At 45.7% G+C, this 20,049-nt stretch overlaps 1 protein-coding gene across 1 annotated transcript in view; it reads left to right on the top strand.

Annotated features, from left to right (window-relative positions):
* Window positions 1–14,743, top strand: part of LOC126456635 (leukocyte elastase inhibitor-like) — a 43,799-nt gene extending 29,056 nt beyond the window's left edge. Inside the window, exons 4-5 of the mRNA XM_050092379.1 lie at window positions 152–290; window positions 14,574–14,743. Of these exons, the coding sequence (XP_049948336.1) occupies window positions 152–290; window positions 14,574–14,743 (309 nt within the window). The remainder of the gene's footprint in view (window positions 1–151; window positions 291–14,573) is intronic.
* Window positions 14,744–20,049: the final 5,306 nt, after the last annotated feature.

The following is a 20,049-nucleotide window of genomic DNA, read 5'->3' on the forward strand; positions in this document are numbered from 1 at the left end:
ACATAGTGCAAGATCAAGGAACATATTTCTTTGAAGACACAAAGCAATATATTAGTATCCGCCATGAAAATTCTGATTTAATGATTTGTAAATAATTTCTTGAACCAAGTCTTCATGTTGATTGATTTGGACTTCCAAATTTAAATTCCAGCTCGGGATGGGTTCCATGTTCGATGCGGGCGGAGCGAACTTGTCTGGCATTGGTGATCGACACCTTTTAGTAAGCAAGGTCATACACAAAGCTTTCATAGAGGTCAATGAGAGAGGTACCGAAGCAGCAGCCGCAACAAGTGAGTGATTTAAAAACTACTTACGAATTACAAGGATTCGCTAACTTCTTTTCTGGCTCCTCACGCTGTCGTAATGCAGAAACAGAGCGTTTTATCTGACGTCTGAAAAGGCATGATCACTGGCTTTAGGGCCAACGGTGGAAGCATTTTCGAAACGGCTAGATCTGTGAACATTCGAGTGCAGCCGCTTTTAAAGCATACCATGCATGACAAAATGACGCCATTCATTACAGGCTCCGAGGCAAATGTGAGGACCATCTCCACCCCTAAAAGCAATTTGATTTTCCCCCGTACGATGGCTTCTACCAGTATGCCAATGTAACGTGTCACACGGCTGGCAGTGTGCACGTGTGGTTCGAAGAGCATCTGGTTGAGTTTACCGTACTCCCTTGGCCGCCGTACTCCCAAGATTCATACCCACACGAGAATCTGTGGGACCATAGGGGTGTTCGGCATGTCTTGCGCTGCAAAAGATGGTAATTCGGGCTTCTGACAGGTGGCGACATTAATGTGACTGTACAATATACAGGGTGGTCCATTGATCGTGACAGGCCCAAATATCTCACGAAATAAGCGTCAAACGAAAAAACTACAAAGAACGAAAATCGTCTATCTTGAAGGGAGCAACCAGATGGCGCTATGGTTGGCCCACTGGATGAAGTTGCCATACGTCAAACAGATATCAACTGCGTTTTTTAAATAGAAACCCCCATTTTTATTACATATTCGTGTAGTACGTAAAGAAATATGAAGGTTTTAGTTGGATCACTTTTTTCGCTTTGTGATAGATGGTGCTGTAATAGTTACAAACACATGGATCACAATTTTAGACGAACAGTTGGTAACAGGTAGGTTTTTTAAATTAAAATACAGAACGTAGGCACGTTTGAACATTTTATTTCGGTTGTTCCAATTGGATACATGTACCTTTGTGAATTTACCATTTCTGAGAACGCATGCTGTTACAGCGTGATTACCTGTAAATACCACATTAATGCAATAAATGCTCAAAATGATGTCCGTCAACCTCAATGCATTTGGCAATAGGTGTAACGACATTCCTCTCAACAGCGAGTAGTTCGCCTTCCGTAATGTTCGCACATGCACTGACAATGCGCTGGCGCATGTTGTCAGGCGTTGTCGGTGGATCACGATAGCAAATATCCTTCAACTCTCCCCACAGAAAGAAATCCGGGGACGTCAGATCCGGTGAACGTGCGGGCCATGGAATGGTGCTTCGACGACCAATCCACCTGTCATGAAATATGCTGTTCAATACCGCTTCAACCGCACGCGAGCTATGTGCCGGACATCCAACATGTTGAAAGTACATCGCCATTCTGTCATGCAGTGAAACATCTTGTAGTAACATCGGTAGGGCATTACGTAGGAAATCAGCATACATTGCACCATTTAGATTGCCATCGACAAAATGGGGGCCAATTACCCTTCCTCTCACGATGCCGCACCATACATTAACCCGCCAAGGTCGCTGATGTTCCACTTGTTGCAGCCATCGTGGATTTTCCGTTGCCCAATAGTGCATATTATGCCGGTTTACGTTACCGCTGTTGGTGAATGACGCTTCGTCTCTAAATAGAACGCGTGCAAAATATTTGTCATCGTCCCGTAATTTCTCTCGTGCCCAGTGGCAGAGCTGTACACGACGTTCAAAGTCGTCGCCATGCAATTCCTGGTGCATAGAAATATGGCACGGGTGCAATCGATGTTGATGTAGCATTCTCAACACCGACGTTTTTGAGATTCCTGATTCTCGCGCAGTTTGTCAGCTACTGATGTGCGGATTAGCCGCGACAGCAGCTAAAATACCTACTTGGGCATCATCATTTGTTGCAGGTCGCGGTTGACGTTTCACATGTTGCTGAACACTTCCTGTTTCCTTAAATAACGTAACTATCTGGCGAACGGTCCGAACACTTGGATGATGTCGTCCAGGATACCGAGCAGCATACATAGCACACGTCCGTTGGGCATTTTGATCACAATAGCCATACATCAACACGATATCGACCTTTTCCGCAATTGGTAAACGGTCCATTTTAACACCGGTAATGTATCACGAAGCAAATACCGTCCGCACTGGCGGAATGTTACGTGACACCACGTAATTTTACGTTTGTGACTTCTATTGCGCCATCTATAACAAAGCGAAAAAAGTGATCCAACTAAAACATTCATATTTCTTTACGTACTACACGAATATGTAATAAAAATGGGGGTTCCCATTTTAAAAAACGCAGTTGACATCCGTTTGACCTATGGCAGCGTCATCTAGCGGGCCAACCATAGCGCCATCTGGTTTCCCCCTTCAAACTAGTCAAGTTTCGGTATTTGTAATTTTTTCGGTTGATGCTTATTTCGTGAGATATTTGTATATTTCTTAGCATAATCTCAAACAGCAATTTGGCACCTTAGTTCATACAAGCTACATGTTTTAAGCTAATATCAAAGCCTGTCAGACATAAGCATAGACATCATTTCTCAGAATTCTTCTAAATCGTTCCTTGTTTTGTTTCGTAAGTGTTTCGGTGTGTACCAGATGTGTGCTGGAATGTGAGTACGATTAACTGCTTAGCTACTTTTCTCGTGACTAGTACGGAGATACCTTCATATTTAAATAATTCTGTTCTATGTGCAGATTATTTATGTACATTTCATTTTCTGCTAGTTCCTTCTCCCTAAATGTCACTCTTCGTTCTGTCTAATTAGACACTAATATCAGTTTCATCTTCGCTAGTCAACAGAATTCTTCAATAAATGATCTTAGTTATCATCTATTACGGACTGCAAATTCCTTCTCTTTAATTCCTCTCCTACACTACTGGCCATTAAAATTGCTACACCAAGAAGGAATGCAGATGGCAAACGGGTATTCATTCGACAAATATATTACACTAGAACTGAAATGTGATTACATTTTCACGCAATTTGGGTGCATAGATACTGAGAAATCAGTATCCAGAACAAACACCTCTGGCCGTAATAACGGCCTTGATGCGCCTGGGCATTGAGTCAAAATGAGCTCCAACACGATACAACAGTTCAAGAGTAGTGACTGGCGTACAGTGACGAGCCAGTTGCTCGGCCACCATTGACCAGACGTTTTCAGTTGGTGAGAGATCTGGAGGATGTGCTGGCCAGGGCAGCAGTCGAACATTTTCTATATCCAGAATGGCCCGTACAGGACCTGTAACATGCGGTCGTGCATTATCCTGCTGAAATGTAGGGATTTGCAGGGATCGAATGAAGGGTAGAGCCACGGGTCGTAACACATCTGAAATGTAACGTCCACTGTTCAAAGTGTCGTCAATGCAAGCAAGAGGTGACCGAGACGTATAACCAATGGCACCCCATACCATCACGCCGGATGATACGCCAGTATGGCGATGACGATTACATGCTTCCAATGTGCGTTCACCGCGATGTCGCCAAACACGGATGCTACCATCATGATGCTGTAAACAGAACCTGGATTCATCCGAAAAAATGACGTTCTCCTACTCGAGCACCCACTTTCGTCCTTGAGTATACCGTCGGAGGCGCTCCTGTCTGTGATGCAGCGTCAAGGGTAACCGCAGCCATCGTCTCCGAGCTGATAGTCTATGCTGCTGCAAACGTCGTCGAACTGTTTGTGCAGATGGTTGTTGTCTTGCCAACATCCCCATCTGTTGACTCAGGAATCGAGACGTGGCTGCACCATCCGTTACAGCCATGCCGATAAGATGCCTGTCATCTCGACTGCTAGTGATACGAGGCCGTTGGGATCCAGCACGGCGTTCCGTATCACCATCCTGAACCCACCGATTCCATATTCTGCTAGCAGTCATTGGATGTCGACCAACGCGAACAGCAAACAGTCATTGGATCTCAACCAACGCGAGCAGCAATGTCGCGATACCATTAACCGCAATCGCGATAGGCTACAATCCGACCTTCATCAAAGTCGGGAACGTGATGGTACGCATTTCTCCTCCTTAGACGAGGCATCACAACAACGTTTCATCAGGCAACGCTGGTCAACTGCGGTTTGTGTATGAGAAATCGGTTGGAAACTTTCCTCATATAGGTGTCGCCACCGGCGCCAACCTTTTGTGAATGCTCTGAAAAGCTAGTCATTTGCATATCACAGCATCTTCTCCCTGTCGGTTAAATTTCGCATCTGTAGCACGTCATCTTCGTGGTGTAGCAATTTTAATGGTCAGTAGCGTACAACCTTCCACGACGTATTGCGCTCTGAACATTACCGGTTCCTTAGCCGAGAGAACTGACGCCCTCTCACGCTGCGCCACTCGACTCGGAGGTAACCGGCTGTAATCGTGACTGTGGATGAAATATCGGTGGAGAATGTTGGTTGACAGCGGTAGGAGGAGGGCTGATGGTGAAGTTTATGCTGACGAGGTCTCACACGAATGTCCTGGCTACCATTCCAAATCTTCTTCACGGAGAGAAGCTGTTGATGGTGTCCCGTTTCTGATATTTGATATTGAGGATATTAATTTCGGCGACCTTGTTTTTTCGATAGGCGTAGGCTTGCGTTTTGGCACAGCGTTTAAGCCTCTCCCTCCTTTCACCGTCATCATCATTATGAAATGAAATAGAAAACTACGGTAATGAAATAAAAGCAAAAAAAAAACACACACACCGTCTGAACAGACCTTGAAGGCCCATCGGTACAGTGCGCCCGCCGTGTCATCCTCAGACCTTAGGCGTTAACCGATCGGCATACGGATAGGCACTAGAGATGGGCAAACTCGTTCATCCTTGGGAACTAGTTCACTGCTGATCGTTCTTTTTTGGGAACTGTTCATTTTTACTCGTTCGCCGTTCATTTGTGCTTGGTATATGGTTCTTATGAAAAACTGAAAACTAGTAGTGTAGGTGACTCAAGGATGGAGGGCACCAAGAGGGGGCACTTGCCTTCCCCCCTGGAGTACAGAGTTTTTATTCATTACAGAATTCTCACACACTTTTAGAAGAAATTTCTGTGATTCTGCAGAGCCTCTAGTTTAACCAACTGAAGCGTTGTGTGGCTGATCGCAGGGAAATAACATAGGGTGGGGCACGGAAAACCGGCGTCGAGTACAGACTACTCGCCAATTACGGACGATGTGTTGCCCGTTGCGAGCAGATACAACAAACAGACAAACATGTAATAATTAGGCAGTGAAGAAACAACAAGTTAATGCAAGCAACAGTTGCGAAACAATCGATGACGATGTGTAGAGAGCTGGAGAAGAGAACATGAAAATCTCACGCGACGCGCATGGGCTGTAGCTAATGTAGTCTTGTAAACCTGTTGCTGCCCCTTTCCCAACTTAACAGACCACAAGTGTCTGGTATAAAATTCTTCGTTTCGACTTCCACTACATAGCTATGCTACGCTGTAAACCATAATCGTTTACACCCTATATACAGGGTGTGTCACCTAACGTTACCTGCATTCGGGAGGACGACGGTTCAATCCCGTCTCCGGCCATCCTGATTTAGGTTTTCCCTGATTTCGCTAAATCGTTTCAGGCAAATGCCGTGATGGTTCCTTTGAAAGGGCACGGCCGATTTCCTTCCCAATCCTTCCCTAACCCGAGCTTGCGCTCCGTCTCTAATGACCTCGTTGTCGATGGGACGTTAAACACTAACCACCACCACCACCTAACGTTACCGCTGGATATATTTCGTAAACCACACCAAATACTGACGAACCGATTCAACAGACCGAACATGAGGAGACGGGCTAGGGTAATAGTTTAATACAAACCATACAAAAATGCACGGAAGTATGTTTTTTAACACAAACCTACGTTTTTGTTAGCACATCTGAACATATAAACAAATACGTAATCAGTGCCGTTTGTTGCATTGTAAAATGTTAATTACATCCGGAGATATTGTAACCTAAAGTTGACGCTTGAAACCTCCGACGTTCAGCTGCGAGAGCCGGTGGACTGAGTCAAAGTAGTGTCATGCGCATACTGCATCGTCACCGCTTTCACCCGTTTCATGTGTCGCTACATCAGCAATTACATGGTGATGACTTTAATCATCGAGTGCAGTTCTGTCAATGGGCATTAACAGAGAATGCGTTGCAGTTCTACCTGTTTACCGATGAAGCGGGTTCCACAAACCACGGGGCAGTGAATCTACGGAACATGCATTACTGGTCCGTGGACAATCCTCGCTGGCTCAGACAGGTAGAGCGACAGCGACCGTGGACTGTAAATGTATGGTGCGGAATCATTGGCGACCACCTCATTGGTCCTCACTTCATTGCAGGGGCCCAAACAGCTGCAACATACTTCGCGTTTCTACAGAATGACCTGCCAACGTTGCTCGAAAATGTCCCACTGGAAACGCGTCGTCGTATGTGGTATCAGCATGATGGTGCACCTGCACATTCCGCAATTAACACTAAGCTGACTCTTGACAGGATGTTCGACGGGCGTTTCATAGGACGTGGAGGACGAATAAATTGGCCAGCCCGTTCTCCTGATCTTACACCTCTTGACTTCTTTCTGTGGGGTACGTTAAAGGACAATGTGTACCGTGATGTGCCTACAACCCCAGAGGATATGAAACAACGTATTGTGGCAGCCTGCGGCGACATTACACCAGATGTACTGCGGCGTGTACGACATTCATTACGCGAGAGATTGCAATTGTGCGCAGCAAATGATGGCCACCACATTGCATATCTATTGGCCTGACATGTCGGGACACACTCTATTCCACTCCGTAACCGAAAACGGAAACCACGTGTGTACGTGTACCTCACCCCCTCATGGTAATGTACGTGTGTGTCAGTGAAAAAGACCAATAAAAAGGTGTTAGCATGTGGACGTAATGTGCTGTTCCAGTCTCTTTGTACCTAAGGTCCATCACCGTTCACTTTGGATCCCTACGTAATTCGGTGCTCTCCGATACACACGATCGAACAGCGGAGGAGTGGTACTCAAGCGTCAACTTTAGGTTACAATATCTCCGGGTGTAATTAACATTTTACAATGCAACAAACGGCACTGATTACGTATTTGTTTATATGTTCAGATGTGCTAACAAAACTAACGGGGTTCCATTTAAAAAAAAACGTAGGTTTGTGTTACAAAACATACTTCCGTGAATTTTTTTATGGTTTGTATTAACCAATTACACTAGCCCCTCTCCTCACGTTCGGTCTGTGGAATCGATTCGTCAGTATTTGATGTGGTTTACGAAATATATCCAGCGGTAATGTTAGGTGACTCACCCTGTATACTTCACGTTGTCTCTGAGTTTGTAGGCGAAGTAGAGACTTTATGGAAGCATAAAATAAAATGTGGTTTTCTCATACTTGCGTCACACGCTTAGTAAAAATTAGGTTTTTATGTTGCATTATTAAAGTTAATGCAGCAATAATAATAATAATTAAGTTCGTAGTGATAAAGTTTTTGGTTTGAAAGCTCCTTCTGAACAAATATTTGAGATAATGAGTAAATACGATTTTATGGCAATCTATGTCTTTTCAAATGAAGAGGCACTGCTTTTCCTACTGAGCCAAAATGACCGACAGCCCACTTTTTTTTCATTTTTTTTTTTCAAAGAAACCAAACTAGCGGGTAATGCAAATTGGAAACAACCAAACTTAAAAATAATTAGAGCCTTGCTAAATGTAATGTTTTGTATATGAAAGATACACGAAAATAGTTTTATGTGAATTTTCTTACACTAAAAATTAAGCAAATTATTGAAAGTTAGCTGCTAAATCAATTCGATGAAACCAAAAAATATATGAATAACAAAAAAACTTGCCTTGCTATAAGTATGTCTTCTGCTGTTCATCGATATAATGAAGTGAGCTGATATGCCCTATCGTTACCTGAAAAGACGTACCTAATAGATACAACCTAATTTTATGTAATTTACATAACTATAAAATACTTTTTGACTACCGGTCGTGGACGCTGAATAGCCAGAACCAAGTCCAAGAACAGTTTGGAACACATGTCAAATGGGCGAGCGCAGTGAACGAAACGAACAACTGGATACTGAACTAACTAGGAGCAGTCGGCAGTGGAACTGAGACAGGTGGTCATGCGAAGAACGACGAGTGCGGCCAAGGGAGACCGAGACTGAGACGAGCACACGACCGAGGCTGGAACGAGAACTGCCGAAGTAACCGCCGCGACCGAAGTGAACTAGTGAACTATGAACCGATCGTTCTTCGTTCCCGGGAACTACAAGTAGACCGCCGCGACCGAAGTGAACTATGAACTGATCGTTCCTCGTTCCCGGGAACTATAAGTAGACCGCCTCGACCGAAGTGAACTATGAACCGATCGCTCCTTGGAATTCGTTCCTCGGTCTTTTCGTTCGCCTTGGTGAACCGTTCCTTTGCACCCGTTCGTTCTCGAACTACCTATCTTTAATGGGCACGTGGTGAGCATACCGCCCTCCTGGCCGTTGTAATTTTCGTGACTGGTGCCGCTGCTTCTCAATCAGGTAGGTCATGAATTGGCCTCACAAGGGTTGAGTCCACCCCGCTTGCCAGCAGCACCCGGGAGACTCCGACAGCGACCCATCCAAGTACTAGCCAAACACGGCAGTGCTTAACGTCGGTGATGTGACGGGATCAGTGTTACTACTTCGGTAATACCGTTGGATACGCTACTGAAACAACCTCTCACAATCAGTCATAGATGGTAAAGTTACTTACTTTACACGACGAGAGCCAAGCAGTAAGCTAATCGCAAAATACTGTCACCCCCAGACACCCAGGAGACATCTCGTTGATAACATGTAACACGGCCCCTAGCCTAGAAAATGGTCTCAATTCGGCGATGCAGAGAACCCACAAGTTCCTTCATGTATTCTATCTCCAATTGGAGCCAGAAATTGATAATTAGATCCTGTAGCGTTGTCAAGTTTTCGGTTATCCTGACTGCTACGTTTCACCCGTTTTTCCAAACAGTCCTTGACATTTTCTCTGTGAGTAAGATTTAGTGGCTCAGGTCTACATCTACGTGATTACTCTGCTATTCACAATAAAGTGCCTGGCAGAGGGTTCAATGAACCACCTTCAAGCTAATCCAAATATCCACGGGTGTGCTACCGGTGTATAGTGTCCAACGGGCACAATATTTCGGCGATCATACATGTCGCCATCATCAGGTGAACTGACGGACTGAGCTCCTGTGAACGTGCCGGCACGGAGATCCGTACGCTATGGCTGCTCAGAGGGAACTGGGTTCGGTCGCGGCGGCGGCAGATTTAAATACCCTCCGCCCGCGGCGCGCTCCCTCCGCCGTCCGCGCCCCGCGCCACGGTCGCGCGGTGGAACAGATTGAGACAGCGTCTGAGATGACGCCGGTGTGATGGCTCTGTCCGCTGGTTCCCAAGCCTTGCTAAGATTATAGCCACAGTCACGGTTTATGAGGTCGTCATTGGTGCGAATTTCGATGGCCTCTCTAACAACGCTGTCCCAGTATCTCGACGTCTGTACCAGAATCCTCGTGCGTTCATACTCCATAGCGTGATTTTCCGACAAACAATGTTCAGCGACCGCCGACTTGCTCGGATACATCAGTCGAGTGTGCCTCTGGTGTTCACGGCATCGATCCTCGACGGTACGCATCGTCTGACCAATATACGACTTGCCACATTGACACGGAATCTGGTACACGCCGGCCTTCCTCAAACGGAGGTCGTCTTTGGCGCTCCCCACCAGTGCACGAGTTTTATTCGGAGGACAAAACACAGTTCCGACCCGGTGTTTCTTCAAAATGCGGGCGATTTTCCCCGAGAGTGCGCATGTATATGGAATAAACGCAGTGCCTACCTCCTCCCTCGTGATTTCATCCATCTCCACAGGTTGTGCTGTAGTGGTTGGGCTGAGAGCACGTTGAATCTGCCACTCTGAGTACCCATTTTTTCGAAATACAGTTCTCAGATGTTCCAATTCCTGGGGTAGACTCTCTGCGTCAGAGGTAGTGCGCGCCCTACGTACTAGAGTTTTAAGTACCCCATTCCTCTGTGAAGGGTGGTGGCAGCTGTCTGCGTGCAAATACAGATCAGTGTGCGTAGCCTTCCGATACACCCCATGACCTAGGGTGCCGTCAGCCCTTCTCTTAACCAAGACGTCAAGGAAAGGTAATTTACCCTCCGTTTCAGTCTCCATAGTGAATTTGATGTTGGGGTGTATGGAGTTTACATGTGTAAGGAAGTCAAGGAGTTTATCCATACCATGTGGCCAGATGACGAACGTGTCGTCCACGTAACGGAAAAAGCAAGTAGGTTTCCATTCGGATGACGACAGGGCTTCCTCCTCAAAGTTCTCCATGTACAAATTCGCTACCACCGGTGAGAGTGGGCTACCCATGGCGACTCCCTCCGTTTGTTCATAGTATTCTCCATTAAAAAGAAAATACGTGGAAGTCAAGACAGGCCTAAAAAGTTAGTGGTCTTCTCGTCAAACTTCTGACTAATCAATTCTAGTGACTCTCGCAGGGGTACCCTCGTGAACAAGGAAATGACGTCAAAACTCACCATGATATCTGAGTCATCCAACCTGAAGTTATCAAGGCATTTAACAAAATCCATGGAATTACATATGTGATGAGGGCATTTACCCACATAAGGACTTAATATTCCCGTCAGGTATTTGGCCAACAAATATGTAGGTGCCCTGATGTTGCTGACAATGGGGCGTAATGGTACCCCCCCTTTGTGAACCTTCGGGAGTCCATATAGTCTAGGCGGTACCGGACCGTACAGCCGCACTCTCGGGGAAAATCGCCCGCATTCTGAAGAAACACCGGGTCGGAACTGTGTTTTGTCCTCCGAATAAAACTCGTGCACTGGTGGGGAGCGCCAAAGATGACCTCGGTTTGAGGAAGGCCGGCGTGTACCAGATTCCGTGTCAATGTGGCAAGTCGTATATTGGTCAGACGATGCGTACCATCGAGGATCGATGCCGTGAACACCAGAGGCACACTCGACTGATGTATCCGAGCAAGTCGGCGGCCGCTGAACATTGTTTGTCGGAAAATCACGCTATGGAGTATGAACGCACGAGGATTCTGGTACAGACGTCGAGATAATGACGACCTCATAAACCGTGACTGTGGCTATAATCTTAGCAAGGCTTGGGAACCAGCGATTGGGTTAATCAAGAGTAAATCGAGCAAACGTATAGTTGTCACGACCACGGCGGACAGAGCCATCACACCGACGTCATCTCAGACGCCGTCTCAATCTGTTCCACCGCGCGACCGTGGCGCGGGGCGCGGACGGCGGAGGGAGCGCGCCGCGGGCGGAGGGTATTTAAATCTGCCGCCGCCGCGACCGAACCCAGTTCCCTCTGAGCAGCCGTAACGTACGGATCTCCGTGCCGGCACGTTCACACGAGCTCAGTCCGTCAGTTCACCTGATGATGGCGACATGTAAATGGCCGAAATATTGTGCCCGTTGGACATTATACACCGGCAGCACACCCGTGGATATTTTGATTATCAAGTACGCCGGGAGAAACTCAAGAATCACACCTTCAAGCTGTCTCTCTACCGTTCCACTCTCGAACGGCACGCAGGAAAAACGAGCACTTAAATTTTTCTGTGCGAGCCCTGATTTCTCTTATTTTATCGTGATGATCATTTCTTCCAATGTAGGTGGGTGCCAACAGAATCAGAGGAGAAAACTGGTGATTGAAATTTCATGAGAAGATCCCGTCGCAACTAAAAACGCCCTTGTTTTAATGATTGCCACTCCAATTCACGTATCATGTCTGTGACACTATCTCCCCTATTTCGCGATAATACAAAACGAGCTGCCCTTCTTTGTACTTTTTGGATGTCATCCGTCAGTCCCACCTGACGCGGATCCCACACCGCACAGCAATACTCCAAAATAGGGCGGACAAGTGTGGTGTAAGCAGTCTCTTTAGTAGACCTGTTGCACCTTCTAAGTGTTCTGCCAATGAATCGCAGTCTTTGGTTTGCTCTACCCACAATATTATCTACGTGATCGTTCCAATTTACGTTATTTGTAATTGTAATCCCTAAGTATTTAGTTGAATTTACAGGCCTTAGATTTGTGTGACTTATTACGTGATCAAAATTTAGCTGATTTCTTTGAGTACTCGTGTGAATAACTTCACACTTTTCCTTATTCAGAGTCAATTGCCACTTTTCGCACCACACAGATATCTTATTTAAATCATTTTACAAGTCTTTTGATCATCTGATGACTTTACAAGACTGCAGACGGCTACTCAGATTGTCTCCTATGTTGTTAATATAGATCAGGAACAATAGAGGGCCTAAAGCGCTTCCTTGGGGAACGCCGGATATTACTTCTGTTTTACTCGATGACTTTCCATCTGTTACTACGAACTGTGACCTTTCTGACAGGAAATCACAAATCCACTCGCACAACTGAGGCGATACTCCGTAGGCATGCAGTTTGGTTAGAAGACGCTTGTGAGGAACGGTGTCGAAAGCCTTATGGAAATATAAAAATATGGAATCAATTTGACATCCCCTGTCGATAGCACTTCTTACTTCATGAGTATTTAGAGCTAGTCGTGTTTTGCAAGAACGATATTTTCTGAATCCGTGCTGACTATGTGTCAGATGAGCTGCGATTTGGTGCCTGAGCGTTCGCCAAACCAGAAAAGTGTGCCTGCAGCCCAGTGAACATAGCTGTTTTCATGTGGGAAGCCGGGAAGTCCACAATATCATCATCATGAAGATGTAGAAGAAAGGCCACACTTCGTTGCAGAGAAAGTTGAAGGAAGGATCCTAGTTCACGGTGACGGTGAACCGTGGATCCAAATCGTGGTACGAATATTATTCCCAAAACTTTACGGAACCAGCTGCGTCCTGAACTAAACACTCAACGCCTCACTGGGCTGTCGGTGCAATCGGAGCTTCGTCTCGATTCACTCGAAAAAAAATGAAATCGCTACTCGTTCGACCGCTCTAGATGTCTCCAGTTAGCTGCCGTCTAGCTTCTGTGTTCGGTGGCACACTGAAGACCTGTTACTATACAGGGTAAGACAGGAGGAAAGGTGCATTCTTTGAGGGCTGATAGTATTGGAGATTCTGAACAAAAAACTTCGGATCGACGTATGCCCTATTCTGAATGGTTTCCGAGACAGAACACCATTAATTTCATGCTATTTTGTCTAAACCTGACATCATGAGACCGTGGCTGTGTGATGTAGGTTAATTCTTACAAAGAAGAAGACAGCAACCAGCCACTGTTAATACTGCTATTTATTTATTTAAATAGCGCCGTTACCGGTTTCGAACTGGCTAGTTCATCATCAGGTGGCTGTTCATATGATTTTCAAGACACACTTTACATTATCGTCCGTTTTACATTTTTATTCTTCCACTGCGGCGAAGTATTTTTGATGTGTTGTTGCCGTCGAGAATTCCGCGCGATTTTGTTGAGAAGTTGCAGTATTGTATTTTTCGAATATTCCAAAATATATCCAGCACTTACGTAATTTCTACATCACCATATTGTACAAATACAACATACAACATATTTGTAAATCTGCAATCTTTGTGACAACTTCACATGTGGCAAATTCTTTTTGGTGTGTGTGTGTGTGTGTGTGTGTGTGTGTGTGTGTGCGTGCCTCTTCGACTGTCAGCGACCTCTGTCAGTCAACAGACGAGGTCGGTCTGTACGCTTTTGTGCTGTACGTGTCCCTTCACCATTTCTACTTCACTATTACATCGGAAACAGTGGACTTAGGGATGTTTAGTAGTGCGGAAATCTCACATACAGATGTATGTTACAAGTGACACCAAATCATCTGATCACGTTCGAAGTCCGTGAGTTCCGCGGAGCGGCCCATTCTGCTCTCTCACGATGTGTAATGACTACTGAGGTCGCTGATATGGAGTACCTGGCAGTAGGTGGCAGCAAAATGCACCTAATATGAAAAAACGTATGTTTTTGGGGGTGTCTGGATATTTTTTATCACATACTGTATGTATTTAAAGTCGCAAGTGGTAAGTCGTAAGTGGTATTGCAATAGATTTTGTTTCAGCACATGTCAGACTTTAAAGAAGTTCACGGAAGAGATGAACATAGTTCGAATAAAAGTGAATTTTGTACTCACTGCATATATATTCAGTGGAGTAAATGTATTGCACTGGGACTGTAACTAGGGGACCTAGATTTTGTGAGCAACGCTCTTCCTATCTGCCGCTGTCTGAATGCTCCAGAAATCTTATCTTTACACTGGTGTGTGAATAACATTGTTAGGTATATTAACAGGGATGAAGAATGCAAAGTTTATTCCTGATGTTTCAGTTCTCGTAGGAGGTGGTCTCGGTGGTTTCCCACCCATCGTCTTCAAGGCTGACCACCCCTACACGTTCTTCATAGTGGATGACTTCACCAAGACGGTCCTTTTCGCCGGACGACTAGCATCACCTTCTATGTAAATTTTGATGAAATTAATATTATTCTTGCTGGTGAAATATGTAAGACTAGTGATTTAATAAAAAAATTGCACATTCGAAGAGTGTAAAATGCGAGCGTAAGCAGCACACTACTTTTCTAACTTTTATCCTCTGAAAGTAACATGTAGCCCATTGTATCCTCTGAAAGTAACATGTAGCCCACTAGTTTATCAGACACAAATGTGAGCCCTACCCGGTTGCACTCTCCATGGCGGATTAACGACTTTGGCTGTACACTGGCCACATCGAGAATGGTTCGTTTAGATAAATGTTGGGCTGGTCTGCATTTTCCATATCAACACGTTATGCAGACAACGAGAATACTATCGCACACACAACAAAGATCACACAATCCTCAGACGGGGCGTGCACAAGCCTTCCTTCGCCAAATTAAATGACGACAGCGGCGACAGGAAGACAGTCGTGCTGCGTGGTTCATCGTCGTCGTAAACCGAATGAGTGGATCCAAGTTATGGCACGAAGATTACCCGCAGAACTTCACGGAACCAGCTGGGTGCTGAACTAAATCCCCAACACGCTGCAGATAAGATGCCTCACTGCGCCGACGGCACATTCGGAGCTTCTCCTAGATTCACTCGAAAAGAAGCGAAATAGCAACTTGTCTGACCACACTAGATGTCTCCAGTCAACTGCCGTCTAGTTTCTGTGTTGTGTGCACACTAATACCTGCTACTGTACATGGTAAATCAGTTTTTTGCGTTTTCTTGGATAAATCGAAAACAGCATCCTTAGCGAAAACGTGTTGCAGTGCAAAATAAAACCACGTTAAATTACCTACAGGAAAGGTCTTATTCATTTTTTTCTCCAGCACTATGAGTCAGCGCGAAGTGAGCAAGAGAATAGTGAAATTCTCGTGCAATGCTGATGCGCTGTAGCTTAGGCGGTTTTTGTAAGCCAATTTGACCGTGACTTGATAGATCACAGATGTCCCGATTCAAGTTGTTCATCTCAAATTCTTCTACACTGTGGTACGTTTTAAAAAAATGACAATGTACTGAATAAAAGGGAAAATAAATAAATATCCAAATTAAACGTGCACTATCTCAGAAACTATACGGTTTAGGTGTATGTCCATATTTAGTTTTTTATTCAGGATCACCAATACTATCACCCCTCAAAGCGTGTACCTCTCTTCCTGATTGGCCCTGTATGTGCCATTCTGAGATTAGAAACAGACAGTCATTGCCGTAGCGTAACATTGTGTCTGGTTACTGTCGGATAGGAAATTCTTACAACTGTTCTTATGCCTTCTTACATGGCTATGAGTGGTACGTCATTATTTCTACATCTGCATCAATGTTCTGCAAGCCACCTGACAGTGTATAGTGGAGGGTACTTTTTGTACCACTAACTGAGACCTCTTTCCTGTTCCACTTGTGAATGGCGCGTGGAAAGTATGATTGTCGGTAAGACACTGTACTTGCTCTAATTCCTCGCACTTTTTTGAGATGTATATGGGAGGAAAATATATGTTGTCCGAATCTTTCCAGAAAGTACTCGAAATTTCAGTCATAAACCTCTCTGTGATGCGTAACGCCTCTCTTGTAGCGGCTGCCTTTGGAGTTTGTTGAGCATCTCTGTAAAGGTCTCGCGTGACCATACGATCCAGTTACGAAATGCGCCGCTCTTCATTGGGTATTCTCTGTCTGTTCTACTAGTCTTGCCTGGTGCGGGTCCCAGAGTGATGTAGCTGTCACAGCCAAATGTAGATGTTGGCGTGCGGTGGGGGATTGTTGGACATGGATGGAAACTGTCAGGATGCTCCGTATTAAAACTCGGCTATGATCTTCAAGTGTTTTATTATTCCCGGCTACAGTGCCGCGTTCCTCTCTGTGTATGTCACAGGGTCCCAAGATGCCGAGGACACCACTTCGCTGTAGCAAAACAGCATGGCGCAGAAGGGCTACCTCAGTGACCCGTGCAACGTACTACGGCATGCCGGCCGTGTACAGCAGTGGAGCTCTGACGACGTCAGGATGCGCCGGCAGCCGATTCAGTGGCCTCCATCCCTGTTGCCTCAGCGCCGTTCCACTGGAAGCCGCAGGGCAGTCCGCTGACTGCTTCTTTGTCGTCATGGTTAAGATTGCGGCGACAACAAGCGCCTGCGATATGACAGCCGAATCTGCGAACTCGCCTCAGGATGCCTCCAGCGTGTGTTGTGAGCCAACAAGACTGCCCGTGGTAGCGAGCCATCAAGTGGCCCACTCATATATATATATATATATATATATATATATATATATATATATATATATATATATATCACTCTCTCCCTGAAGTCAAGCAGCATGGCATCAACCTGAGCGCCGTTGTCTACAGCGATATGGATCTCATGGAGGGACAGAGAGAGCTGAGTTTCGCAGGATCTCTGTTTGCGGCATCCACGCTGATTCTTACAGAGGAGAATTTCGTTCTTCAATAACGTAAGAATTCTAGAGCCTAAAACATGTTCCATAATTCTACAACAGATTTAGGTCAACTATATAGGCCTCTAATTACGTGCATCTAACTATATAGGCCTCTAATTACGTGCACCATCCGTCCTACGACCCTCCTTGAAGACGGGAACGGCCTGCGCTTTTTTACAGTCGCAAGGTACCCTTCGTTGCTCCCGCGAACTACACTCATGCTCATAAATTAAGGATAACTGCAGAGTGTGGTGCCACACAACGTGGCACTACACAAAACTGGCGCTAATAGCATAGGCACATGGGGAACACACACGACACAGATCTGTAAGTCCACGGTATTGGTGATAAGTTGAGAAAACCGTTACGAAACACATGTGCTGCAAAACGCCACTGTTTCATGCGCATGTACCCCGACATCAATATGGGATATGATCACCATGCACACATACACAGGCCGCACGACAGGTTGGCATACTCTGGATCAAGTGGTCGAGCAGCTGCTGGGGTACAGCCTCTCATTCTTGCACCAGTACCTGTCGGAGTTCCTGAAGCGTCGTAGGGGTTTGAAGACGTGCTGTGATACGTCGACCAAGAGCATTCCAGACGTGCTCGATGGGGTTCAAGTCATGAGAACAGGCAGGCCACTCCATTCGCCTGATATCTTCTGTTTCAAGGTACTCCTCCACGATGGCAGCTCGATGGGGCCGTGCATTATCATCCATTAGGAGGAAGGTGAGACCCACTGCACCCCTGAAAAAGTGGTCATACTGGTGCAAATTGACGTCCCGACACACCTGACCTGTTACAGTTCCTCTGTTAAAGACATGCAGGGTTGCACGTGCACCAATCATAATCCCACCCCACACCATCAAACCACGACCTCCATACAGATCCCTTTCAAGAGCATTAAGGGGTTGGTATTTGGCACCAGGTTCACGCCAGATGAAAACCGGACGACAATCACTGTTCAGACTATACCTGGACTCGTTCGTGAACATTACCTGGGACCACTGTTCCAGTGACCATGCACTGTGGTCTTGACACCAGGCTTTACGGCTCTCCTGTGACCCGGGGTCAGTGGAATGCACCTTGCAGGTCTCGGGGAGAATAAACCATGTCTGTTCAGTCGTCTGTAGACTGTGTGTATGGAGACAACTGTTCCAGTGACTGCGGTAAGGTCCCGAGTAAGGCTACCTGCAGTACTCTGTGGCCATCTGTGGGCACTGATGGTGAGATATCGGTCTTCTTGTCGTGTTGTACACTTTGGACATCCCGTAATGTAGCGCCTGGATACGTTTCCTGTCTGCTGGAATCGTTGCCATAATCTTGAGATCACACTTTGTGGCACACAGAGGGCCCGTGCTATGACCTTCTGTCATTTGACCAGCCTCCAGTCGCCCTAGTATTCTACCCCTCACAACGTCATCAATATGTGTTCTTTGAGAGATTTTTCAACACACAGTCATCATTAGCACGTCTGAAAACGTCTGCACACTTGCTCACTGCACCGTACTCTGACATGCATCAACACACCTCTGCGTATGTGGACTGCTGCCAGCGCCACCGTGCGACGACCGCAGGTCAAATGCACGGCTTGGTCATACCCCGAGGTGATTTAAACCCGCAAACTGCCCACCACAGCGTTGTTTCAACATGTATCACCATTATCCTTCATTTATGAGCATGAGTGTATCATAATCTGCTGCTAGCAGGGCAGCAAGTTCCGTGCATAATCCTTGTAGAATGTTGCAGCCTTCGAGTCTGAACCTGTTGCTTTCCTAATACTATGAGATTATTGCTTTTTTTCTATTTGCGATCGGTTATCTCAATATCTGCCATTGAGACGTTGGTACATTGATTGAAAGGAGGTGCCTTGTTACGACCGTCCGCGGTGAAACTAGTTTGGAAGACAGAATGCATTCATGCGGTCTTTTCTCTGTTATGTTCCATTTCAGTGTCAGAACGGTCACTGCGTGACTCAATGGGTGATTTCGAACCGTTTGCTGACATTATGAAGAACCAAAACCTCATAGGGTTTTTAGTCGGATCAACTGAAAAAAATATAGTTTTAAAGTCGTTGAACGCTCGTCTTATTGCGCCCATTTTCACCCTTTCATCTTTTGATTGTCAACTGGGTTTTTACTTCCCTTGAAAGTGTGATGAATCTCTCATTGGCATAGGTTTGAAATCTCTCTTTGTTTACGCAGCAGTTTTATAACACGGCTATTAAACAGTGGTGGGTCTTTCCCACTCCTTTAGACCTTTTTCGAAGCACACTTGTGTAAGGCATATCGAACGATGCTTTCGAGTTTCTTCCATTTGTGCTCCACGTCTTCGTTCTTAGGACTGAATATTTGATGCTGACTGCTCAGATCCTCTGCAATGTATATCCTGTCACTCTTGTTAAACAAGAAGATTTTCCTTCTAATACCCAAAGTCATAGTTACTATAACAGCCTTATGATTACTGAGACTTTCCCCTACCTTAATTGATTCGGTAAGTTGCTAGGATGTGTAGGACGTCAGCTTCTCAAGTTGGTTCCTTAATCAGCTGCTTGAAGTGAATTTCGGACAAGACATTAAGAATGGTGTCACAGGAATCCCTGTCTCTGGCACCAGTTTAGATAGCGTGACACTCCCAATTGGCAAGTTGATACACTGACACTTTGGACAGTCCGCGTGGATACACGATCAAATTGGGCAACTGCATTCAATATGCGATCAGAGGCAGGTCCAAGCGTGTTAGCTCCTTTTTGCCATTTGTAACGTCTCCACGTCGACTCACTCTATTGCGTTAATTCCGCACAACCTGCCAGCAACTACACACCACTTCAATGCGATGACGTCAGCAGTGGAG

The sequence above is a fragment of the Schistocerca serialis genome, chromosome 2 (assembly GCF_023864345.2).
Source record: "Schistocerca serialis cubense isolate TAMUIC-IGC-003099 chromosome 2, iqSchSeri2.2, whole genome shotgun sequence".
NCBI lineage: Eukaryota > Metazoa > Arthropoda > Insecta > Orthoptera > Acrididae > Schistocerca > Schistocerca serialis.